This window comes from Dermacentor silvarum, chromosome 4, assembly GCF_013339745.2.
Source record: "Dermacentor silvarum isolate Dsil-2018 chromosome 4, BIME_Dsil_1.4, whole genome shotgun sequence".
NCBI classification, from domain to species: Eukaryota; Metazoa; Arthropoda; class Arachnida; order Ixodida; family Ixodidae; genus Dermacentor; species Dermacentor silvarum.
Window position 1 is genome coordinate 228,722,504 of NC_051157.2, and position 26,843 is coordinate 228,749,346.

At 47.8% G+C, this 26,843-nt stretch overlaps 1 protein-coding gene across 1 annotated transcript in view; it reads right to left on the bottom strand.

The window, feature by feature from the left end:
• Positions 1-7,062: 7,062 nt before the first annotated feature.
• The window catches only part of LOC119449307 (spliceosome-associated protein CWC27 homolog), a 40,498-nt gene continuing 20,717 nt past the window's right edge, over positions 7,063-26,843 (bottom strand). The window contains exon 3 of the mRNA XM_037712478.2: positions 7,063-7,654. Coding sequence (XP_037568406.1) covers positions 7,483-7,654 — 172 coding nt within the window. The 3' untranslated portion in view covers positions 7,063-7,482. The remainder of the gene's footprint in view (positions 7,655-26,843) is intronic.

The following is a 26,843-nucleotide window of genomic DNA, read 5'->3' on the forward strand; positions in this document are numbered from 1 at the left end:
GGAGAGGAATTCGGCATACGCATTGCCCACGTGGTACGATGTTCAATTCGGCTAGCGAAATTTCGGACGGCATTTCAGATGCTAAGTTCATGTGAACAAAGCTTGCTTTCTTGAGTCGAACGAGTAATTTCAATTCGTGCGAGGCGAACTAATGAGGGAAGCAATGTGCGACACCTCAACACCACGGTCCATCAGGTTGTGTCCCTCAACGTGCGACAGGCGGCTTTGTTAAGCCTTAGGCCTAATGCATCGCTACTTTGACAACAACCGGCATCCAAAAAAAAAACATCACCCAAAATAGGCACAACTGGCAGCCACGAGGAGACGTTAGCTCTGTGCGGTGGTCCTACCCCGCTCGGTGCACACAGCATCCGAGTTGACGGCGCCCACCGTCCCAGACGGTGTCGGAGCGCCCGGTGCCAGGCCGCAATACCAGTCAGCCCGTAGCGGCACCCGTGGCCCGCGGCCACCCGGCTCCCTGAGCCGCGACTTCCGAAGTCAAAGAGATAGAAGAAACTATTTACATAAGAAATTCGGACCACCCACGAGGCTTCCGTATTCACTCGCTTCAGGCTTGCCAACGCTCCGCGGGCGCTAGGCCTCGCTCTCCCAGGATGCAGACCACGTGGCTCTCGTACTGACGAGTGTACAGTACTTCAACAAAACACTCGCGAAAAGGCTTAGCATGTTGAAAAGTTCAAACACGCTACAGCAACTGTCGCCTCGCTCAAGAAAGCACACCGCCGACACTAGCGATCAATATCCACGCTAGGACTATGCTTCGGTTGAAACATCTCGAACCGAGCAAAACTAAAATTATCGTCCGATGCCCCAAGAGGTCCACGTTGGGCAGCCAGATGTGGGGTCTCACACATGCTCTTGGGACAAAGGAACGGCAACACAGTAGTGCAAACAATCAAAAGGGCATTTATTGCATCTTTCATACACTAATACACAGTAGTCGAATTACTACCAATAGAACATTCACATGGGCACGCGACAAATCAAGGAAGTCCAACTCACTGCGACCCGATAGCGAGCGAATACGTTCGCCCCATGCTATGACACCATCGCCTAGTCGTTCACGTGTACAGTCACGCGAACGGTGGCGCGCTCGAACGATCCGTGTTCGTCCATACCGGTGTCCTGCTCTTAGCCTCACCTGACGGTCGCACGAAGCGGGCCGGCGCACGCGCGAAGCGTTCGCTCGTGTTGGCTGCCGATCCCAACCCAAAGAGGGAGCGCCGTTGACCTTTTTCTCCCAAGTCACCCCGCCGTTCGGTGGCGTTAGCATCGCGACACTCGCGCCATCTCTTGCAACGCGCCGCAACCACTACGACCACCGCCAGCACTTAGCTACGCGGTGAAGCCGGACCACAGGAGACGCGTGAGAGTCGCGCATCCCCACAAGCTACACCAATGCCAATGTGATCTCGGATGCCACGCCCAGCTGCCAGCCTGCGCGGTGGGCCGCAGGGAGAGGGCGAAGTGAATGCACGACCTGGGCATGTACCAGAGATCTTGGAGGCCCGACCCAGCTGCGGCTGCGTGTGCGGCATGACATGAGGAGAGAAGTGAATGCTGCTATAGCAATTATATAGACACTCCAAGCGAATTTCTGCCGTCGTCATTGCCGTGATCTTCTGTATAAGTCCAAACACAATAACACCGTCGGCGCGTGCCGTACACTATATGTGCGAGTGAAAGCTTGCAACGGTCAGCCGACGATCAATCTCGTGCACACGAGGCACGGAGATGAGGCCATCAAGGGAGGGAGGGGGGGTTCTACTCTAGCGGCTGCTGCTTACAGCACAGTGTGGTGCGTATTGACATGCATCAGGTATCAAGGCGAAGTATTAAAACGGGCAAGTTCGCACTCGGTCATGCAAAGCTTAGGCACAGCGATCCTCAAGTCCTAATGGCTGCTACTGCTAGGTATTAACTTGCTTGCTGCTAGGTGTTAACTTGGTTAGGTGTTAACTAGGTGTTAACTACGCCTGTAGGAAGGTATTCTCGAGCGATCATTTTCGGAGGTATCTTCCCTTTCGCGACATTTCGTGTGACTAGCGCTGGACGCGTTGGCGCCTACGAGCAACAGCGTTCCTGGCATGCCACAAACGCAGGCAGGCTAACCAAGGTTGGCACAGTTCCAAGGACGCTGTTGTTTGCCGACGCCGAACGCGTTGGAGGCTATGCGCTCGATATCAATCGGCCAGCTTCACTGTGTCTTGAGCTTTGCGCGGCCTAGTGCAAGCTTTCGCCTTTTTTTTTTTTTTCTCCTGGCTCAGCACGCCACGGAGAGGAGAGAGGCGGGGGTCAGGAAGGGAGGGAGCTGGCGAGAAGGAGACCGCGTGTGCATGCCTCGCGCCGCTCTCCTGGTTCCCATGGCTCCGGCGCGTCAGTTTCTCGATACGAACCACAAATTACGGCTGGCTTAAACAGCTTCGCTGTTAAAATAAATAAATAAAGATCAGAAAATGAAGACACACGCCTGCTTTTTTTTCTATAATTTTTGTGTTCTTCCTCTATTTACATGATTAAATATGTGACAATGTTAACGTGCACAGCAAAATAACATCTGGAATATAACTGCTGGAGTTCCACGCCTTAGCTTGCTGGTCGTGGTGAGCTCTGTTCGCGGGGTGCATCCGCATCGCAATTCGCACTAGTTTTCTACTTTATATATTACCTGATGGCATGAATGTGATCTGCCTCATACAAGTGACGACCTTTCTCAAAAGCAGACACACGAAATGCGTTTTCCGGTACGTCAGGCCTTAAAGCCCATTGGAAGCACCATGAGCGCCTTCATCCCGTCATATGCTTTACATGCCATTCGCGCCACTGTTTACCAGCACGCCACCCGCTGCTTATAGCTCAGTTCTGTGTTCATCATTGCTCGAGGCAAAAGCGACAGGATGGCGCTCACCTGACGGCTGCATCTGCAGCAGGACCGCTCCTAGTCCAAATGAGCTAGCATCAGCTGAGACGGTGCTGGCATATAATAGATGGTACTTAACCATACACCTATCTGACGTCAGTAGCTCCTTCACCTTGACAAAGGTAGCCTCTTGTTCATATAGCCAAGTCCAGCGAGAAGACTTGTTGACGACGGCTCTAATTGGTGTAGCAATGTCAGAGATGTGTGGTAGAAACCTGACGAGATGGTTCACCACTCCAAGCAGACGTTGGACACCTGCAACATCTTTTGGTGCTTCCATGGTCCTGACACTCTGGACCTTGCGTGGGTCTGGCCTGATACCTTCTGCAGACAGAATGACTCCGAGAAACGGGACTTCAGACACCCCAAATAAGCATTTGTTGGTTCAGTGTGATCCCAGCCTTGGCAAGATGAGACAGAACTTGGGTAACTAGGACATGATGTTCCTGTCGAGTGCGTCCGAAGACGATTATGTCATCAATCATATTTGCAACCCCTTCCTGTCCTTCCAGAATTCTAGCCATCTGCTTCTGGAAATATTCAGGTGCCGAGATAATGCCAAATGGAAGGTGGCAGAAGCAGTATCGACCAAATGGGGTTATAAAAGTTGTGAGCTCTTGCGAGTCCGCGAACAGTTTCACTTGATGGAAACTTACAGTTGCGTCCAGCTTTGAGAACACAGATGCGTCACCGTTATGTCTGAGGACTTGCTCAGCTGTAGGAAGGATGTGGTGTTCCCAAAGCCTTCAAGACGACCGCAAGTCCGGAACACCACGGCCATAGGTCTGTAGATGCGGTGAATTACTCTGTTCCTTTCAAGCTTGCTGAGCTCACGCCTAACAATTTTGTATAACGGGATAGGAATCGGACGAGGTACACTGGGGGAGAATGGAGTGGCATCTGGTTTCAAGCGCATTTTATATTTGTCCTTGATGGTGACAAGCCCGGGGATAGAGTTCAGCGTGCAGTGATACTTCAGGAGCCTGCACTTCACCAAGGAATCTCACAACATTGAGGGCTTGTATTGTCGGTAGTCCCAGAAGAGGAACAGAGAGAGACTCAATGACAGAGCCGCTGGGAGCATGTCTTCCCGTGCCACAGGAGTAGGGCTGCATATGAACCAAGTACCCACAGCGGCTGACCTCCAGGCCCAGTAAGTAGCAAGTCAACCTTGTTGAGCTTGGCAGGAAGTTTGGGGAAGTCATATGGAATAGCAGAGACCTCGGCTCCGGAGTAGACTTTAAACTGTGTTGTGCAGTCGTCCACGGTGACGTCCACTACCATCGACTTGGCCATCATCCCGACAGCATTCAATTGAATCGAGCCGACCTTATGCTTCGATTTCTGCGAGCGACAAACTTCTGCAAAGTGTCCCTTATAAAAGTTGCAGAGCGAGCTGGACACTGCGTGCAAAGATGAGACGCGCAGTCAAAGAATCCGCAGGTGAGCATATCTCCGCAGCGGCGTTCAAAAGGAGGCTTAGTGTCTTGCTGGTGGCGTCCATATTCGGAGTGCGGGAGCCGTCCGAGCTAGTGTCAGCTTGCGACTGCCGCTTTTCCTTGTCAACGTCTTCTGCCTGGTGTGCCTGCGTTCATGCCTCTTTGAGAGTGAGTTTAGCGTTTCGGCACAGCTGATCCGACAGACGCGAGTCCCGCAGGCTGACGACAAATCTGTCTCGTACCAGCCTTTCTTCGACTGCAGTTGAGGGGTAGGCGCAGCGTTTTGCCAACCTGCATAGTTCGGGGTAGTATATATAGACGCTCTCGTCTGGTTGCTGTACACATCTGTGCAAATGCAACGACTCGTTCACCTCATTACTTGGATGCACAAAGCGCTTGGTGAAACTATCGACAAAGGCTTTAAACGAGCCGAGGGACGCAGCATCAAGTGAGAATGTGTCAAGGAGTGGACGCGCTTCGGGGCCCATACAATACAGGAGCGAACACACCTGTGTCTCCTCCGATGCACTCTCGAGTTCAGAGACTGCGGCGTAGTCCTCAAAGCAGTTTTTCCACGTCGGCCAGTTCCTGAAGTCGAATGGTTCCGACACCTAGAGGGAGATGCCAAACCACTTCGGGTTGGACGCTTGGTGGACATGTTGGTGACGTTGGCTAAGCTCGAAGGCGGTATTTCACCACTTCTGACACCATGTTAGGTTCACGGCCCTCGGAGGGCGGTAACCACAGCGTAGTCTCGGGAGACTCAAACGAGACCACCAGTCCTCGCTGAACCTGAACAACTGTTTATTCAACTGCATGCGAACACAAAGATCGCATAGATGGTGGCTCCAATAAGTTCCCCATTGTAGAGTGTCAACCTCTACACATAGAAAATTTGTTTACAGGCTACGTCACGGTTCTACTTCAGCCTGCTTAAAATTTTGGGCTGGTTGAGGCCGTGGGAGCATTTCGCGTTCACCCATCATGCGTCGTCATGATGCTGAACATTGACTGCACGCTACCAGCAGTTAATGCTGTGTTGCGCAAATTCAGCTTGATGCTTTCCGTCTACACGCGAGCTTCACCTGTTTCATTCTTAGGCGCACAAACAAAAAATGCTTAAAAAATTTAACAGAGAATCAGGATGCGAGTTATATGTGAATTTCGACTTGAAGTGTGGTGACACGGCAGCATGAGCCTTGCTGCCGTGAAACCAGCTGTATGGCTAAGTTCACAAGCGTCGCCGAAGAGGTTGGAAACGGAGCAGCTGGCTGAAGATATGACATGAACAATTTCTGCATCCGTGAAGGGAGGCTGTACAAAAAAATGTGGTTGATCCCTCTTATATAGGAATCGGTATAGAACACGAAAGTGAAACGTGTCTTCACAGAAGTAGTGTAATGTTTATTGCACATTGATATATAATGTCTATTGGTGTTTTGTGGCTAAAGCGCCCTTAGGCATTGATGCACCCACGCTGACGCCTGGTGGCACGTCTCCTCCATCACGACTACCAACGTCGATGACCATGAGCAACCGTCGTGCATATGGAAGCTGCACTACGCTGCACACGCTAGCACAACGCGAAAGACGAAGCACGTAACTGACACACTAATACAACGCGCAAGACAAAGCACGTAACTGAATCGTCACCGAGTCAAATCAGCGCGTACAGCGCGTCGTAATTGCAGCCTCCGCGATCAACTTCAGAAACATTTTCAGAGCTAATTGCGGAGGCCACGCTCCGCTGTGCTGAGTACGGTGAACGCCACCTGGCGTTGGTAGTGCTTCTTGATGCCAGTGTCCCTTCGAATGCTGGCATCGAGGCGTCATAGTGCTGAGACCACCGAAGCGTTCACTGTCGGTGCGCGTTAGTGTCATAATGCAGTACTTCTCTTTTCTGCTCGTAGGCGGCGGCACCGCCCCGAGCAAGAGCGCGGGCACACGGAGGAGTGTTAGATATATAAGGCGCGTCTGTGTAGCTCTCTGCAAATGCGTTTGTGGCGCAATGGGTTAAACGCTCGGCGATCTATCGTCGCGGACCGAGAGGTCGTGGGTTCGATTTCCAAATTTTGCATGTTTGTGGAACTTTTTCTTCTGGTTTCTTTCTTTGTATTATGTTCGTGTACATTGTAAGCTGACGTATTTCCGTGACGGAAATACGTCAGTGAAGTCTTGGTGGACCCCGGCATAAAACACTTTCGTGTTAAAATTCACGTGTTATATGCAGTTATTTCTGTGGGTTATATGCGCAATGTATTTTTTTTCTTTTCGGGGTGCTGTATTGGGAGTATGGCTTATACACAGAAAATATGTATATTCGAACTTGGAATGCTACAATTTGAGTAGAAGGGAATATCGAATAGCATAATATTCAATCGAATATTTAAAAATACCAACGATTCGCACAGGCCTATTATAAATAAACTATGGCGTCTTACCTTTCCTTTACCTTGCATACAATGTGCTACTCTGACATGATAAGCCTTTCTCAAAAGCACAGAGACGTCTTGGTATTGCTTTGTATGCTCATGCCCTTTCTAACCAGCTGGCAAAAACAACACAGCATTTGATAAAATTCAGGAAGCATGAGATAACAATATAATGGTGAAGTAAAAAAGCACTCGGCAACATGCACTAAATATCTTGGCAACTAAAAGAACTGACATTCCCACAAATTGCTCCTTGTGTGCAATTTATTTTTCATTGCACAAAAAAAAACACAGTTTATTTTGTCGTTAAACACCAAACGCACCCAAGTGATCAGACACAGAGCATGTTTCCAGTCACGATGCGACCCACCTTATAGTGAGAAAAACATTGAGCTTTGACGCAATGTGGTTCACTTCAGTGGCTGTCACTGATAACCAAAACACAGAATTCTGGAAACATGCCAAAAAAAGGAAATAGCCCGCCAGCCACACTCGGCTAACAAGACAGCAAGCTGATGGCTAAACACTGGCAGCACCGTATGACAACAGGCATCTTTGAAAGGCACCACAAAAGGAAGAACGGTTTTACACAGTGGGGTATCGATGATTTTCTTCACACTGCTGCTATACCAGGTCTTTAGGCCAATTGAAAACAGTGCAGACGAGTCGGCTACCTGTGACGCTTGTGGTGCCTATCACCACTGTGTTCACGATGCTTGCGGCGCCTCTCGTTCATGGCATTACGTGGGTCATCAATGCTGTATGCCTCCTCAGCATCCACCACGCTCGCGTCTCTCGCCAGCACAGGGCCTTGCTCAGCAAAACGCAGTTGGTGCGACAGCCTGCAACACATTCGCAAAAGTGTAACGCAAAGGGGGACTTAATTCGTACAGAGAATTTTCTTTGCACAACAAGATCACACATTTTAACAGAAGCAAATACATTGTTTAAGATAAAGTCCCTAGATATTTTTGCTTTCTTTAAGCAGCGACAAGCTTTGAAGCACCGCCGACGAATCTCATTGGGTGACGGTCATTCTGGCAGCCATGTTCTTCCCAACGCTGTTTCCCCGCAATCACTTGCACGCTGCTGCGAGCAGCGTAGATAGCAGCAGCCATTGATGGTCGCATGCTATCTCGGAAGATAATGGCGGCCGAACGAGTAGATGTCGCTACTTAAGAAAGAGCAGGAAATCTAGGGACTTTAGTTTGACACCTCAACAAGTAATTATGATAACAAAGAATCAGTAACTTTATTCGTTGAGAGAAAGATGTCATATAATGTTTTTCACGATAACTGGGTAAGGTCAGCAGTATTCTCATTATACACCGTATATTCCGGTGTATAAGACACATTCTTTTTCTGAATTTTTCGTCGGTGCGTCTTATAGAATGACTTAGGTACTTTTTTTTTTTCAGAAAAACTGTCATCGCAATCAGATTCAATGTTATGGCTACGCGAAGCGTGCTGGTTGACTTAATTGCTACGGGTTCTGTACGCGCTATCGAGGTACCGGGTTCTTCTCGTGATCGAGTTCCCGAGCACCGTGTGAGAAGGACGGAGCAGCGTGTGAGAAGGACGGAGCAGCAACGCAAGCGGCGGCAGACTGACCCCGAAGTCGCATATGGAGATTGCTGACAAGATGCGGTGCGATGCTGCGCAACCTACGCAGTTGCTACCAGAGTAAAAGCTGCACATACAACATACTCGCATATAAAGCATGCAGTATGTATGCTCACACATACACATACATGCACATACATGCTCGCACATACAGCATACGGTGCGAGGGGACGATGTTTCACCCTCAAACTTTATACGGAACTTCGCGGCAACCACGACAGCAGAAATGCACCTGGAGTGAAAAACCCATACGCTTGCGCGTCCCCACGTTCACGGAGTGAAGCGTCACTGTAATTTTTTAAAATTGTTTACAAAATGAACAGGCGCGTCTTATACACCGGCGTGACTTATATACGTTTTTTCTTTTTCGCGGAAAACTGCCGTTTTGAGGGGGGTGCATTTTATACAAAGGTGCGACTTATAGACCGGAAAATACAGTACTGGCTTTTCTTTACCATCAACAGAACAAGTTATTTTGTCTATTAGCTATGAAGTACGATTGTGCTAGTTACAGAGGTGATAAATTTTCAATATTCGATGGCGATCAAACATCTCTTGCCTGTGAGAATTAAAAGAAGCATTTGTTATTACCTTCAATTTCTTCTGTAAAATTATAAACAGTCTTTTTTTCGTTGTCGTTCCCCAAACCAGGTGAGCATAATTAAATTGGAATAAGATTAAGGATTTATACAGAAAAGGTTTTATGCGTTCAGGTAGGAGATATTCATTTCTATTTATTACCCCAATAAACACTTGCACAGTCATTTGTGTATTTCAACCACGTGCTCTTTCCAAGTTAGGCTACTAGAAAAGTACACACCTAAATCCTTTACACAATCCACTACTTCGATTGTATCTGATCCAAGTTTAACACAAGGCAAAGCAACAGTTTGTCACGATCGACGACACGCCACACGTTCGTCCCGAACTTATCCTTTATTCTCGCACACCAACTATGCACACTGCACCACTCTGCGTTCCCTCGTTTTGCTCCGCCCGCGCGCACACACTCACTCCCGCCGCTGGCTTTCCCGCACTTGCGCCACCTCTCATCCGCTCCGTCTGTTGATCCCGCCCTTGGCCTCCGAGAACCGTGGCTCCTCATCGTGGGTCTTGGGCTCGCTTGCCCTTGCACGTCACAACACTCCCCCCCTCGAATTATGAAGCCGTGCTGGTAGGGAGAAGCAATGGCTCATGGTAGAGCATCAATTGATCCGCGTGGGCAGTAGTCCGATGACGTCCTGTAGTAGGATCGCTCAAAACAAAGTCACTGTCACCTAATCGTTTAGTACACAATAAAGTCCACTTCGCCACGGTGCCAATTTTGCCGAAACGCCTTTAGCCGCATCACTCAAGGTGTGAGAATCATGGAGCACAAGGTCACCCTCTTGGATGGTCGTTGGCCGCCGATGACGGTCGTAACAGGATTTCTGCACCTTCCAAGCAGCTTCCTGATGCGTCTGAGCATGTTGGAGGGCCTCTCCAAGGCACCGCTGAAGTTCTGCAGCAAGTGCATGGTGTGCTGCTTTCGGAGGCTCCGTGTCCTCGTCACTTGCAGGTTCCCATGGGGTGCGTAACTCGCGGCTGTAACACAACAATGCTGGAGTATATGCGGTGATAACGCTCTCGGCAGTACACATGGCAAGGCCAATCTCAGATATCCAGTCTTTGTGCTTTGATATCCAGTCCCAGTCTTTGTGGTTGTAGCATTATGCCCGTAGACATTGCTTAATTGTGCCATTGTGACGCTCCACCATTTGGCCAGCCGGCCGGTAAGGCACCGTGTGACGATCTTTGATGTCCCAGTGCTTCAAGAGGTTGCGCCATAGTGTGCTAACAAAAGGCTTGCCATTGTTGCTGGTGATGGCCACAAATGGGCCATGGTGCCACTCCAGTATTTTTGTACTTGTTGCTGCATGTGGAGGGAAAATCTCTGGGAATTTGGTAAATTTATCAATAACTACCAGCAAGTATTTGTGGCCCCGAGGTGTAGATGGCAAGGGCCTGATAATGTCGACACTGAGTTCTTCCATGGGTGATATTGCCCACTGACTGCTCATGAGGCTTTCCGGTTTCTTGCACCGAGCTTTTGTGTGCTGACATAACAGCATCCGCCCTGTACAACGTGACCTCTTACATGGATGGGACCTGCCCCAGCTAACCGATGGCGTACTTCCGACAACCGGCCGATATGCTTTGCGTGCGGCTATGCCGGTCACGTCGCTCGTTATTGTAATCGCGCTCAGCCGCCTAGCGCCGCATCAGCCGTGACAAGCCAGTTCAACCGTCCACATTAAGAACCCCATTCAGCTCCCATTTGTCACCGACTCTGCGCCCGACGCCAACTACCCGCCGTTCACCGTCTCCACGCTGTCGCTCAGTGTCGCCGATGCGACCCCGTCCCGTAACGCTGGACGAGGAAAACTAATCGTCGCAGTCCAAGAGGCAAGGGCTGCGGCGCCGTCGAAACGTGAAAGTCCTCAACGCAGTCCTTCAAATGTGATCGAAGTGTTTGTTGACGGTGTTTGCGCATCTGCACTCGTGGACACAGGAGCCGCCGTATGTGTTATGGACGCTAAGCTTTGCAGTCTACTTCGGAAAGTCACGACGCTCCTTTCTGGACTGTCCCTCCGCACAGCCAGTGCTCAGCATATCCACTCCTTAGCGGCTTGCACTGCTCGTGTTGTTACCTCGTGTTCTCACGACGTTATCCTCGGCTGGGATTTCCTCTCGCGCCACAATGCCGTTATCAATTGCGCACGGGTCGAGATGGAACTCTCGCCGCTGTTAGATTTGCTGATCACCGACAATACTTCCCTGTCGAGGAAGCTAATTGTCCACGACCACACCCACGTTCCTCCCCGCGCGTTAACAGTCGTGCCCATGTACTGCAGCGCAATCTCAGACGCTGTTGCGCTGCTGTCTCCATCTGACCGCTTCCTTACTCGGACAGGCCTGCTGCTACCTTTTGCGACAGTGGACATCAAGCAGGGCTACAGCACCATTTTCGTTTGAAACCCGTTCCCATACCCTGTCATGCTGCTCCGCGGGGAATGTCTAGGCAATGTCGAAGAGATTGAAGACGTGCAAGCTATGGACGTGCCCGATGAAAATTACTGCGCTAGTTCTAGTGCGCTCACCGCTATTTCTGCCTGTGAGGGACCGTCCAGTGATGTGTTTGATTCTTCTATTGCCAATGACCTTACACCGGTCCAGTGATCTCAACTTGTGTGCCTCTTGGAAGAATTCCGTTCTTCTTTTGATGTCGAGCAATCTTCCCTAGGCCGGACATCAACTGTTACTCACCGCATCGACACTGGCTCGCAACCGCCATTGCGGCAACGCCCGTATCGTGCATCTCCTGCAGAGCGTCATGTAATCAACGAACAAGTCGACGACATGCTTCGTCGCGAGGTGATACGACCTTCCAACAGTCCAGGGGCATCCCCTGTGGTACCCGTTACGAAGAAAGATGATTCTGTGCGGTTCTGTGTTGACTACCAGCGCCTAAACAAGATCACACACAAGGACGTACACCCTCTCCCGCGCATAGACGACGCCATTGACAGTCTACAAGGCGCAGAATTATTTTCATCTTTAGATCTGCGCTGAGGGTATTGGCAAGTACCCATGGCTGACGTCGATCGGCCAAAGATAGCTTTTGTAACACCCGACGGCTTATACGAATTTAACGTAATGCCTTTTGGGCTTTGTAATGCACCCGCAACTTTTGAGCGCATGATGGACACCGTTCTGCGTGGCTTGAAGTGGCACACATGCTTGTGCTACCTTGATGACGGTGTTGTTTTTGCGCCAGACTTCACAACACACCTTCAACGCCTACGGTGTGTTTTGACGTGCTTAACAAACGCAGGCCTACAACTAAACCTCAAGAAGTGCCGATTTGCAGCTCGGCAACTGACGATCCTCGGTTACGTCGTATCCAAGGATGGGATACTCCCCGATCCAGCCAAGCTTCGGGCCGTCACCGAATTCCCTAAGCTAACATCCGTCAAAGAATTGCGTAGTTTCATAGGTCTGTGTTCTTACTTCAGACATTGTATTCGCAATTTCGCCGCCATCATCCCACCCCTGACGAAACTGCTTGCACACAACGGGCCCCTCACTTCGTGGTCGTCCCAGTGCGACGAGGCCTTCACAAAGCTGAGTTATCTGCTTACATCCCCGCCAATTTTGCGCCACTACGATCCAACAGCTACTACTGAGGTGCATACAGATGCCAGCGGCGTTGGCCTCGGCGCTGTTCTTGCCCAACGCAAACAAGGGTTTCCTGAATATGTCGTCGCCTATGCAAGTCGCACGCTTACGAAAGCTGAGACAAATTACAGTGTGACAGAAAAAGAATGCTTAGCCATCATCTGGGCTCTGACTAAGTTCCGACCTTATTTATATGGCCGTCCATTTGACGTCGTCCCGGACCACCATGCACTACGTTGGCTTTCGTCCTTGAAGGACCCTTTTGGCCGTCTTGCTCGATGGGCACTTCGCTTGCAGGACTACGATATCCGCGTGCTGTACCGCAACGGACGCCAGCATTCTGACGCCGACGCCCTCTCGCGCTCTCCCTTGCCTGACAATACCTGCTCTTCCCTATCCGAGATTATTGTTTCTTCGCTCGACCTTAACACCATCGCTTCTGAGCAGCGCAAGGACCATTGGATTGCCTCCCTTCTAGACTTGCTTTCTGGTTCGTCGGCACAACCAAGCACTAGCACGTTGCGTCGCCAAGCACATCACTTTGCCATTCGCGACAACCTGCTTCACCGAAGCAATTATAACCCGACGGACGCCAGTGGTTGTTAGTGGTACCCCGCAGTCTGCGTTCCGAAGTATGCACAGCTTTCCACGCTGATCCACAGTGTGTGCACTCCGTCGTTTTCAAGACTTACCAGCGTCTTCAACAGTGGTATTACTGGCGCGGGATGTACAGCTACGTTCTCAAGTTCGTTCACTCTTGTCCCGATTGCCAGTGCCGGAAATCTTCACCCCGCCTTTCGCCAGCCGGTCTGCAACCTTTACCTTGCCCTACCCGGCCGTTTGGACGCGTCGGCATCTATTTGTATGGGCCCCTTCCACTGACGTCGGCTGGAAATCGCTGGGCCATTGTGGCAGTCGACCACCTGACGCGATACGCCGAAACTGCCGCTCTACTGGCAGCTACAGCGCGCGATGTTGCCTCCTTCTTGCTTCGACGATTCATCTTGCGACATGGGCCACCCCAGGAACTGCTTAGTGATCGCGGATGTGTCTTTCTGTCCGGAGTAGTTGAAGCCATTCTCAAGGAGTGCCACGTTCTTCATCGCACAACTGCGGCGTACCACCCCAAAACCAATGGCCTTACCGAACGCTTCAACCGTACCCTCGGGGACATGCTTGCTATGTACATCGCCTCCGACCATTCTAATTGGGACGCCATTCTGCCCTTCGTCACTTACGCCTATAACACCGCTACTCAGAGCACCACTGGCTTCTCAGCTTTTTTTCCTACTGTACGATCGGCACCCGTCGCACACCATCGACACAATTCTACCGTACCGGCCGGATGCATGCAAATGTGCGCCCATTTCCGACACGGCAAGACATGCTGAAGAGTGCCGCGATCTCGCACGGGTCTTTACATCCAGTGACCAAGAGCGCCAGAAGAGCACACGCGGTGACACCACTTCTGCACCCACCTTCCTTCCTGGAGTGCTTGTGTGGCTCTCGGTTCCTTCCGCTACACCTGGTCTCTCATCCAAACTAGTGCCCAAGTATGAAGGCCCCTACCGTATCATTGAACGCGCATCTCCCGTCAACTACATGATCGAACCAGTTGAACCTTCTATGGACATGTGCCGTCGTGAACGCGACATTGTCAACGTCAAGCGCCTCAAGACCTAGTATGACCCACTCATAGTCACCAGCTGTTAGGTCGCCCGACGGCTCCCTTTTCACTCCCAGGGGTGATTGTAGCGAAGGATACGAACGCCATAGTGGGTCATGCTCTCCAGCCCTTTCTAGTGGGTCGATCCCTCCTGCGCTCTCCTCGAGAAACGCCGCTCGTGCTGAGATCTCGGGCCTTGAACTAACGGTCGGTCCAAAAGGCTGGTGCCTAATAAACGCCTTTACAGGTTGTTACTGTAAATATTGTGCAAGATTAATTCCTTCTGCGTTAATAAAGCTGTTTCGGTAGAAAATGGTTTGTGAAAACAGTGTTGGAAAGTACTGAGTATCGACTGTTTCGAAAATTATGCCGTCCATAGAGTAATAGCTTTGGGAAATCTTTAGAAAAAAATAGGTCGGTAGTTATTGAAAAGATTTTTGTCACCACCCTTAAATATTAGTCACTTTCCTGTTGCATAATTTTCAGAAATGCGCCATTCGGTTGCAAAGGTATGTCAAAGGCGGTGCAATTAAGTGTGCAACAAACTTAGTTGTCCTAACCTGCATGTTATCGGCATCATGCACGTTCGTACAAAAAAGGAAAATCAGACAAATATAAACTCGACTATCGATAGCACGGCATCGGGAGTCATAAGCTGTGATATCAGCGATCATATGCCTATATATCTTTTTCTAGAACGTAAAGGCTCCATTAAACGTGCGTGCACTGAAAAGACAACGTACCGCAAGATATCGGCTCAAACGTTAGACAAATTCAGAGAAGCCGTGCGCGAAATAGACTGGAGTGATATTTTTGCGCTTGAAGATGCCAATGAGTCATACGATAAGTTTATGAGCAAACTCAAAACGATATATTACAAATCATTTCCGCTTGAAAACTATCGGATTCGAAGAAAGTCGCGCAAGCCATGGATATCGAAGGAATTCGTTAGGCAAATCAACCAAAAAAATAAGCTTTATCAGTCTTTTATCAAGTCGAAGGACTTGTCAAAGTGGAAAGAATATAAACAGTTTAGGAATAAATTGAACAAAGAAAAAGAAAAGGCGAAAAATGACTACTACAGCCGTATATTTAACAGTGAATGTATGCGCAGAAGCGACAAAGTATGAAAAAAAATAAACGAATCACTAAATCGGAAGCCAGTCGATACACGAACAGATACGTTGAATATTGATGGCGCTTTTGTAGGTGGTACAGAACTTGCGAACCATTTTAACAATTTCTTTGTCAAAGTAGGATGCGGAGATCACGACATTCAAGATACAATGCATACAACTTCATTAAGAGAATCTTTATTCCTAAAGCCTACTAGCATCCCTGAGGTGATTACAACATTTTCATCCTTGAAAAACAGCCATAGCCGAGACGTAGATGATTTAGAAATTAGGCCAATTAAGTACGTCATAGACTTACTTGCACCTGCAGTAATGCACATTTTTAATATTTCCCTGTCAACTGGAGTTTTCCCGCGCAATATGCAGGTAGCAAGAGTTATAGTTATTCATAAAGGAGGGGACAAAAATAATATTGGAAATTATCGACCGGTTTCTATACTTCCTGTGCTATCAAAGGGACTCGAAAAAATAGTCAACTTTCGTATTGATAATTTTTCCCAAAAACATAGCTTGCTAACCGACTGTCAACACGGGTTTAGGAAAAAGCGGTCTACGGAAACCGCCTTAAGTATACAGAAGGACCTTATTCTAGAGAACATTGAAAAAAAACTTCTGACTTTAGGGTTATACTTAGACTACAGCAAAGCATTTGATAGAGTGAACCATAAATTGCTGCTGATAAAGCTGGAAAAATACGGCTTCCGAGGAATAACACTTGAACTTATCCGATCTTATTTAGAAAGCCGACATCAGTTTGTTGAAATTAATGAGAACAGATCGCAGATAAAACCTTTGACAGCGGGTGTGCCCCAAGGTAGCATCCTTGGCCCGATACTTTTCCTGTATTACATTAATGATATTGTACAAGTAAGTGATATGTGTAAATTTATCGCGTATGCAGATGACTGCTCTGTTTTCTTCACAGGTAAAGATTTAAAAGAAATAACCCCTATAGCAAGCTCCGTTTGTTATGGACTTGGAGCATGGTCTAAGGCAAACGGCCTCATCCTCAATGAAACCAAAACAAAATGCGTTATTTTTCATGCTCCGGGAAGTTCTACTACATTGCCAGATAATATTGTGTTGGGTCCGTATAAAATTAACATTACGTCATCCATAAAAACCCTAGGCGTAATATTCACAGCGCAGATGTCCTGGAATGAACACGTTAGTCATGTTTGCTCAAAGGTACGAAAAGTTGTTGGTGTGTTAAATCGGAATCGAAGTTCATTACCTTTTAAAGTTAAGCGTCTCATTTATCATGCTCTTTTCCATTCACACCTCAGTTACTGTTCCCTTATATGGGGTAACACTACCGCGCAAAATATTAAAATACTGGAAATACTTCAAAAGAAAGCGATTCGGGCGATAGCAAACGTCTCTTTTTTTGAACACACGCAAGAGCTTTTCCAACAAAACAGAATAATTAGAGTTCGTGACATATATAAGTTCAAAACATTACTAAGCTATAGAAATGCTATGTTGGGAAGACTCGATTCATTCCTAACCCTGGCAACTTTACAAGAAAGTAGAAGTACATATTCATATCGTCACCAGGCATCATGGCAGACCTCTTTCTTGCGTACTAATTATGGCTGTCAACGCCTTAAACATACACTACCTTCCCTGCTTAACTATTTCAACCAACAAAATGTTGATGTGTTATCTCTAAACAAAACTAAAATATTGGATCTGTTCTTATAGATGTGTATTGTTAAATGATCTAACAGTTCCGCAGGGCTTATGATGTACTCTCGTTGTGTTTATACGTTCAGACTTTTAACTATGAACCCCAGCATCCAGGTTTCCGCTGCAGCGATTGTGCCCAGGCCACGTGGCAGGGCTTGCGTTGTGAACTAGATGCTGCAAAGGGCGTCTTCGCGCTTCTAAACTTCTAGGATGTGATAACGCCCTAGGCTATGTTGCCGGGTATCTGTCGCGAAAGCAGCAGCCTATGCAGATTATCTTTTTCTATTTTTTTAACATAGATGCGCAGATGTATTTACAAGTATGTAAAACGATTTCTAAAAAAAAAAGAACGTTTCCTGATGGTAACTTGTGTTTATTGTATAGTTCTGTGAAACTTGTTATACATGTATATGTGAGTGTACATATGTGTATGTATATATATGTATATATATGTGTATATATATGTGTGTATATGTATGTGTATATATATGTGTATATATATTGCTTTTGCATTCTTATGCTATATGCGATTGAGTTTGTGTCAAACCATAATATGCAAGATAACAGATTGTGATTGTATACTGCGAGTCAATTCACACAACTGTATTATAACTATAGTTTCTATACAATAACATGAAAGTATCTGCATATACTTGTGCTTAGAATACTCGTATATCAACATTTTATACGTGATTATATTGGTACACCAGCCGCTACCGTGCCTGTCTGGGAGACCGGAGCTCTGTCAAGCGGAAGAAATTTCGGCTTTTTTTCCGGCTCTCCCTTTTCACCTTGTGTATCTCGTGGTGAAATAAACAAGTTGATGATGATGATGATGATAATCGATATTCTAGTTGACAATAAACGGAAAAAATGGAGCTGGGCAGGCCATGTAATGCGTAGGATGGATAACCGGTGCACCATAAGAGTTACAGAATGGATACCAAGAGCAGGGAAGCGCAGTCGAAACAAAGAAGCTCGAGAACAAGTTAAGGACCGCACAAAGAGCGATGGAATGAAAATGTTAGGCCTAACGTTAAGACACAGGAAAAGAGCAGTGTGGATCAGAGAACAAACGGGGATAACTGATATTCTAGTTTGCATTAAACAGAAAAAATAGAGCTGGGCAGGCCATGTAATGTGTAGGATGGATAACCGGTGGACCATTAGAGTTACAGAATGGATACCATGAGAAGGGAAGCGCAGTCAAGGACGGCACAAAACTAGGTGGGTTGATGAAGTTAGAAAATTTGCAGGCGCAAGCTGGAATCAGCTAGCGCAAGACAGGGGTAATTGGAGGTCACAGGAATTGGAGAAGCACGGTTTGTGCAGGAAAGTAGCTCCGGCGCGCTAGCTGTGTCCGCCATGTTCCCGAAGATCAAGCTGAGTGTCACGTGCGAGCAGGGGGACGAGGCGCGCGAAGGCACCTCAATCCCCACAACATACAGGGCCACCACAATACCTCTAGCTCCCATGCATTGCGGAGCAACTGTGCAGGCATTGGTTGTGCTAACGGGAGCTCACGTGACTTCTGCTTGCTGACATGAGGCCTTTGGCACTATGCTATGCTGTAGATTTATTACTTATTACAATTACTTGTTACTTATAGCCTGCATTCGCTCTAAGAGAATTATAGCAGGGAGGAATGTTGTAGATAGGCGGCACCCGGTGACACGCAATGCACACATGGCTACTGCAAAAAGACCGAGATGACCGAGCGATTGCTGCCACTGTTAGCAGTGTGTTTGAACTGGGTCGACAGGGCAGCATCCGAGCCCCCCACTTAGTTCCGCATTTGCATACTGGCATGACAGCTAAAAATAAATGGCACAGTAATTAGCGATGTTTTGATGCTCTTAATAAAGAGCCTGCATGGTAACATATCCCAAAAACCTCCTACAATTAGCGCAATTAGGTCACCACATATTAACCTCAGATGCACATCAGTCAACTTGCTCTCTCTGCTTGAATAGGCTGCACTGGCTCCGTAAAAATAATAAATAAAGCCTACACTAGCACTCTCTGATTTGTTTATGATAATGGTTTCACACACTCTATCATGCAATTGATTGGGCACTATATTCAAAGTGGTGCTCTTTAGTTGGAACTTCATTTTATCTGAATAAATTCCAGTCTCCCTTGGATTTTGAATTAATGAGATTTTACCGTAGAGACTTGTGGCCAATGAATTAAAGCAATAGAACACTTTCGCTGTGCCACATGTCCAATATTAATGCACAGGTTACAAAAACTCAGACGGGCAATTTATCGATTATACCATCACGAATTCTGCATTTGATTAATACCACGTTTGCCATGTGGCTGACTGTCTAATGACAGCTAGTGTGAGCAGAGCTTTTTAGACTGTCGCTCACAATGCTAACTACACAGCGGTTGAGTTAGTCCTTTTATTAGGTTAATTATTTCATTTAAGGTGTCGAACAGACATTGTAGCAATTATGGACATGCAATTTAAAACTTTCTATTTAAACCACAAAAACAGGCAAAGTGGTGGCCTAGCAATGCAAGTATAAAAGTTTGAATGTAAACTACTAAACAGTTTTCTATAATGTCACAAAGTGTCCAATTCCTTGTTGTAGCATGTCAAAAACTCATGTTGACAGTCACATACCAACCTCCATATGGTAGAATGAACAGCTTCCATGCCTATCTGGAAGAAATATTGAACTATGCTAACGAACACACCCTCACACCAATTCTTGGTGGTGACTTTAAGGTTGACATGTTCAATTCTTCAAGCACACAACATAATTTTGAAACAGTTTTCAGGAACATGGTTTCTCTAACACTATCCAAACACCTACTTGCATAACTAAAGACACACGTACGCAACTATCGCTTCACGTAACAAATTTTGGTCAAAGTTCTTTTGAAAAAAAAAAAAAGGAGCATTTCAGGCTCCACAGGCCTCTTCGGCTTGCTTAGTGAGCACTTGAACCGGAGCAGACGATCCCTCACGAGTTTTATCGGACATGAATTGCCCCCTCCTCGTGACATAGGAATGGTATACCTCAAGCCCTCGTGCACAGCAAGCCTGACAGTCGACTCTGCGACTTGGAGCTCCTTTGCAATGGCCCGCATTGACTTGATGATGTGTGGTGTTTTATGGCGCAAGGGCCAGTTATGGCCAAAGAGCGCCATGCCAGTGTTTGTGAGTGTGCAGTGGAGCGATGAATTCTGAGAAGTAGATGAAGTGTGGCTGTAAAGGGGCCTAAAAATAATCGCTGTAAAATGCGTAAAATATACATGCACTAAAATCATGGCAATGACTAATGAGGTGTACTATGAAATGGAGAATGCATTGAGAAAGAATGACACGATATTTAAAATATTTAAGATGTAGTAATTGGAAAGAAGCACTACTGCCTAAACAGAGCCCTTGAACCACAAGGGTCTGGAGGCATGTGCTTATACAAAACTACTATCACAGCAGCATCCTCTGGAGGGAGGATGCGCTATGAATTTATAACATGCAGTACCACGCCGTTCAAGAAAGCGAGGACTGCTTTGGTGCTAAACAGCGGTTCCTCACCAAGAAACATACTGGGATGCAGAGGGACATGATAGCGGTAAGAGAAATGTTTTTTTCTATCTGCTTCGGCATCCCGACACTCCAGGAGAACGTGGAGGACGGTTAGCCTCTCACCACATCTACCACAGGTTGGTGGTTCATCCCCGGTCAACAAAAAACTATGGGTGCCAAATGTATGACCTATTCTGAGACCGACAGAATAGGACATCAGTTCGTCGTGTTTTCGTTACGGGGGGCCAGAAACCTAACTGTGGCTTAATCAAGTGAAGCTTATTATTTGTTTCTGCATCCCACAGACGTTGCCAATGGCTTCGCAATTTCTTACGCAAGAAATGTTTCAAATCTGTTGCAGAAACAGCAGCTGTAAGATTAGTAGCGTGCGGTGTTATTGACGTAGCCATTCGGTCAGCTAGCACATTACCCTCAATGCTTCTATGGCCAGGCACCCAGCATATAATGATATGCTGGTTAGATACATACGCTCTACACAGTACGGAATAGAGCTCAATAAGTATAGGATTTTTCTGTTTACAGGGTGACTTTAAAGCCTTTACGACACTTAGAGAGTCTGTAAATATGATTGATTTTTGAAGTTTAGATTTCCTTATATGCCTCACAGCTGACAATAGTGCACATGCCTCAGCCGTAAAGATACTTGCTTCCGGGTGGAGTACACCTGATTCCGAGATGGATGGGCGGACGGCTGCATACGACACCCCGTCACGTGACTTAGAAGCGTCTGTATAAAACTCTGTGCATGTGTACTTGGACTGGAATTCAAGGAAATGCATTTTGATATGTGCCTCTTGTGCGTGCTTAGTGACCTCTACGAATGATGTGTCACACTCTATGAGCTGCCACTGCCACGGCGGTAATAGTTTCGCTGGAGCCATAAGACAGTGTTCAAGCAACGGAACACCCATTTCCTCACTAAGATTCCTCACACGCAAAGAGAACGGTTTTCTCGATGCCGGTCGATTTTGGAAGAGTGTGGCAGTGGTCATGTCGTTTATGGTTGAATAAGAGGGATGTTCAATGTTCGCGTGTACTCTAAGAAAATATATAAAACTACTATATGAACGCTGCACATGAAGTGACCACTGATTTGACTCTACATAGAGGCTCTGGATTGGACTTGTTCGGAAAGCACCGGTCGCGAGGCAGATGACCAGATGGTGAACTGGATCTAGAATTTTTAATGCACTTGGCGTTGCGGAATTATAAATTATAGCTCCGTAATCAAGGCGTGAGCGGACAAGACTGTTGTACAAGTTCAGGAGGCATTTTCGGTCACTACCCCATGTTGCGTGCGACAAAATTTTTAAAAGGTTCATCGTGCCTTCAGATATTTAAGATGGGGGATAAAGGTAAGCTTCAAGTCTAGAATTATTCCCAGGAATTTATGTTCACTGCTCACGGATAGTTCCTCTTGATTAATCGTGAGATTTGGCACAGGTGTCATGCCTCTTTTGTTTGAGAAAAGTATGCACGTACTTTTCTTTGCATTTATTTTAAATCCATTTACATCAGCCCATTTAGACAGTTTGTTTAATCCAAGCTGTACCTGTCGTTCGCAGATAGCAATGTTGCATGATTTGAAACCTATCTGTACATCATCGACATACACAGAATAAAACATGCTGCGTGGAATAACTGTATACAGGGAGTTCATTTTTACAATAAAGAGTGTGCAACTAAGCACACCCCCTTGTGGCACGCCAGCCTCCTGGGTGAATGTTCCAGATAAAACATTGCCCACTCTTACGCGAAACGTCCGGTTAGACAAGTAGCTTTCGACTGTGTTTAACATATTTCCACGGACCCCCATCGCGGAAAGATCTCGCAGAATCCCGAAGCGCCATGTCGTGTCGTACGCTTTCTCTAGATCTAGAAAGACCGAAAGTAAAAACTGTTTATGTATAAACGCATCTCTGATGTTTGCCGCGATGCGAACAAGGTGGTCTATTGTTGACCTACCTTCTCGGAAGCCACACTAGAAGGGGTCTAGTATTTTGTCATTTTTTAGGAAACAGATTAAGCGCCGGTTTATCATTTTTTCATACAACTTGCACAGGCAGCTTGTTAGCGCTATTGGCCTGTAGCTGCTAGCTAAAGACGGGTCCTTGCCTTGTTTAAGAATCGGGATGACTATGGCTTCTTTCCATAAGGAAGGAATATATCCAGCCGCCCACATGGCATTAAAGAGAGAGAGGAGTGTTGTCAGTGTTTCGGGGTGCAAGTACCTAATCATTTCGTAGATGATACGGTCGCCACCTGGCGCAGAGTTGTTGCAACAAGCAAGAGATGCTTTAAGTTCGGCTAAGCTGAATGGTCGGTTGTAAGCCTCATTTGATGAACCTTTGCGATTAAGGGGCTGCCGCTCTTCGCGTTCTTGGAACTTCGGGAAAGATTGTGTATAGTGCGATTCACTCGATACATATTCGAAGTGTTTGCCTAGACTATCTGCCTGGTCTTCCAGGCTATCACCTTGGCTATTTACTAAGGGTAGGGGATGTGACTCCCGACCTATTAATTTATTTACCCTATTCCAGACTTTCGTTTCATCGGTGTACGAATTTATGCTGGAGATGTACTTTTCCCAGCTCTCTCTTTTAGCACGTCTGCGCGTTCTCCTGCCCTGCGATTTTGCTTGTTTAAAATTAATCAAGTTTTCGGCTGTTGGGGAGTTGCGAAACAATCCCCAGGCCTTGTTTTGCTTTTTACGTGCTTTTTGGCATTCCTCGTCCTACCAAGGCAGGCGACGCTTATTAGCTAGTCCATTAGTTTGTTGTATGCACCTTTCTGCAGCGTCAGTGATAAAACCCGTTATATACGCCACAGCATCGTCTATGTTAAGAGAGGCAATGTCATCCCGGCCTAAATATTGTCGCAACGTCAGAAACAGAGGTCGCACAGCCCTGATCAAGAGGAATAGCAGGAGGTCGCCTTTTTTAATACAGCGCGCTGCCGCGACTTCTTCTTCTTCACCGCGCCTTGATAGAAACGCGCGTGCCTGCTCGCATATTCCTCCTCTTCATCAGAGTACAGGCGCGGCATTTGCTTCCCTCCGAAGGAAGCATCGTCCCGATGCGTAACTTAAGCATATGAGGGCGGCGTACAAATGGCACAGAGTAAGACACGCAAAACAAAACCACAAAAAAACAACAGAAAAGAACAAACGAAACTTAGTTCGACAGATACGGCTTCATCCGCACCACATGCACCACTTCGGGTAAGTGCTTGCGGCTTCTGGAGTTACTCTCACTGTCAGGAACGACCTCGTAGGTCACGTCGCTCAGGCGTCGAATCACTCTGTATGGCCCAAAGTACCGTCTTAGCAGTTTTTCAGAAAGTCCACGACGGCGTATGGGTATCCAAACCCATACTTTATCGCCGGGAGTGTAGATAACGGACCTGTGTCGAAGATCGTACCGTTTTGCATCTTGGCCTTGCTGATAGCAGATACGTACGCGGGCAAGCTGTCTAGCTTCTTCGGCGCGCTGAGTAAATTCGACAACGTCGGTAGGTATGTCGTCACACTCGTGAGGCAGCATGGCATCCAACGTCGTCGTGGCTTCGCGACCGTGGACCAAGCTGAAGGGCGTCATTCGAGTAGTTTCTTGTCGAGCGGTATTGTATGCGAAAGTTACGTAAGGCAAAATCTGATCCCAGTTCTTGTGTTCCACGTCGACGTACATGCATAGCATGTCTGCGAGGGTCTTATTAAGCCGCTCGGTCAGTCCGTTGGTCTGGGGATGATATGCGGTTGTTTTCCGGTGGTTTGTACCACTTAGTGTGAGAACCGAGTCAAGAAGTTCTGCAGTGAAGGCAGTTCCCCTGTCTGTGATGACTACTTTTGGGGCACCGTGTCGAAGGACGACGTTCTCGATGAAAAAATGAGCCGCTTCGGCTGCTGTGCCCCGCTGCGTAGCTTTAGTCTCCGCGTAGCGCGTCAGGTAATCGGTTGCGACAATGATCCATTTGTTGCCGGCTGTAGAAGTTGGAAATGGGCCCAGGAAATCCATTCCAACTTGGGTGAAAGGCTGTCCTGGTACCTCGACTGGATGTAAGAGACCTGCAGGCTTGCCGGGAGGTGCTTTGCGTCTTTGGCAGTCGGCGCATGTTTGTACATGATGTTTCACAGCAGCGGGTAGCTTTGGCCAATAGTACTTGCGTCGGAGTCGGGACAGTGTTCTCGTGTAGCCTAGATGACCTGAGGTGGCTTCATTGTGGCATGCTGTTAGTATTTCTTTGCGAAGTGATATCGGTACGACAAGCAGGTACGTGCTGCCGCTGGCAGAAAAGTTCTTTTTATAGAGAACATCATTTCGCAGACAAAACGACGGCAGTCCCCTGGCATAGAGTCGCGGGACGTCTGTACTTCGGCCTTCCAAGAAATTAATGAGTGGGAGCAGCTCTGGGTCGTGGCGCTGCTCCTGTGAAATGGTGACGGCGTCGACGACTCCCAAAAATGCAGCGTCAACGTCCGCGTCATCGGTACCTGCGGGCTCTACGGGTGACCGCGAAAGGCAGTCGGCGTCGGTGTGCCTTTTCCCTGATTTGTAAATTATGGTCATGTCGAACTCCTGAAGCCTAAGACTCCAGCGCGCCAAACGGCCAGATGGATCTTTCAAGTTAGTCAACCAACAAAGAGAATGATGATCGCTGACAACCTTGAATGAACGGCCGTACAAATATGGGCGAAATTTGGTAACCGCCCACACCACGGCGAGGCATTCCTTCTCGGTAGTCGAGTAGTTTTCCTCCGTACGAGAGAGTGTTCGACTGGCGTAAGCGATTACTTTTTCGAAGCCGTCTTGCCACTGCACCAGTACGGCCCCCAGACCAACATTGCTCGCATCGGTGTGAAGTTCTGTAGGGGCTTCCAGGTCAAAGTGCGCAAGAACTGGAGGCGTTTGCAGGCGCTGGCGTAGTTCGTCAAATGCTATTTGCTCATTTTCACCCCACAGAAAGGGAACATCGTCTCGTGTAAGGCGTGTTAACGGGGCAGCAATACGAGAGAAGTTCGCAATGAACCGCCGGTAATAGGCGCACAGCCCCAGGAAGCGCCTCACTGCCTTCTTGTCGGGTGGTGTGGGGAACTTTGCCACAGCGTCTATTTTTTCTGGGTCCGGTCGTACACCCTCGTGACTGACGACGTGGCCGAGGAAGCACAGTTCACTGAAGCCAAAATGACATTTCTCGGGCTTTAACGTCAGGCCAGCTGAGCGTATGGCTTGAAGAACAGTGAGTAACCGGCTTAGGTGCTCCTCGAATGTAGCCGAGAACACTATGACGTCGTCTAAATAGACCAAGCAAGTTTGCCACTTCAGGCCTGATAGTACGGTGTCCATTAAACGCTGAAAAGTGGCTGGCGCTGAGCACAGACCGAAAGGAAGTACCTTAAATTCGTAAAGACCGTCGGGGGTCACGAAGGCCGTTTTCTCACGATCTCTCTCATCGACCTCTATCTGCCAATACCCGCTTCGTAGGTCCATTGATGAAAAATAACGTGCATGCCGCAGCCTGTCCAGCGAATCGTCAATGCGTGGCAGCGGGTAGACGTCTTTCTTCGTGACTTGGTTTAATTTGCGGTAATCGATGCAGAAGCGCAAGCTGCCGTCTTTCTTTTTGACCAAGACCACGGGTGAAGCCCAGGGACTGTTCGAAGGCTGGATCACGTCATCCTCGAGCATCTTGGTCACTTGCTTTTGAATCTCTTCACGTTCCTTTGGAGCTACACGGTAGGGGTTTTGTCGAATCGGCCTCGTGGTATCATCCGTGATTATACGGTGCTTGGTCAGCGGTGTTTGTTTCACTTTTGACGTAGTCGAAAAGCAATCTTCGAACTGGTGTATCAGCTCCAAGAGGCGCTGTCTCTCAGAAGGCGACAGGGTGGAGCTGACGTCGAAAGACAAATGTGTCGAGGCCGGAACGGTCGTGTCTTGACGTTGTAAAGCCAAACAATCGTTTACTTGAATGACTTCGTCGCAGTAGGCAATTGCGGTGCCCTTTTGAATGTGACGGCGTTCGTCGCTGAAGTTCGTCAGAAGGACTTCCGCTTGCCCATGAGTCATGTCGAGTAGGCCTCTAGCAATCGAAATGCCGTGGGTTAGCAATAGTGCAACAATTTGCTCCGCGATCAC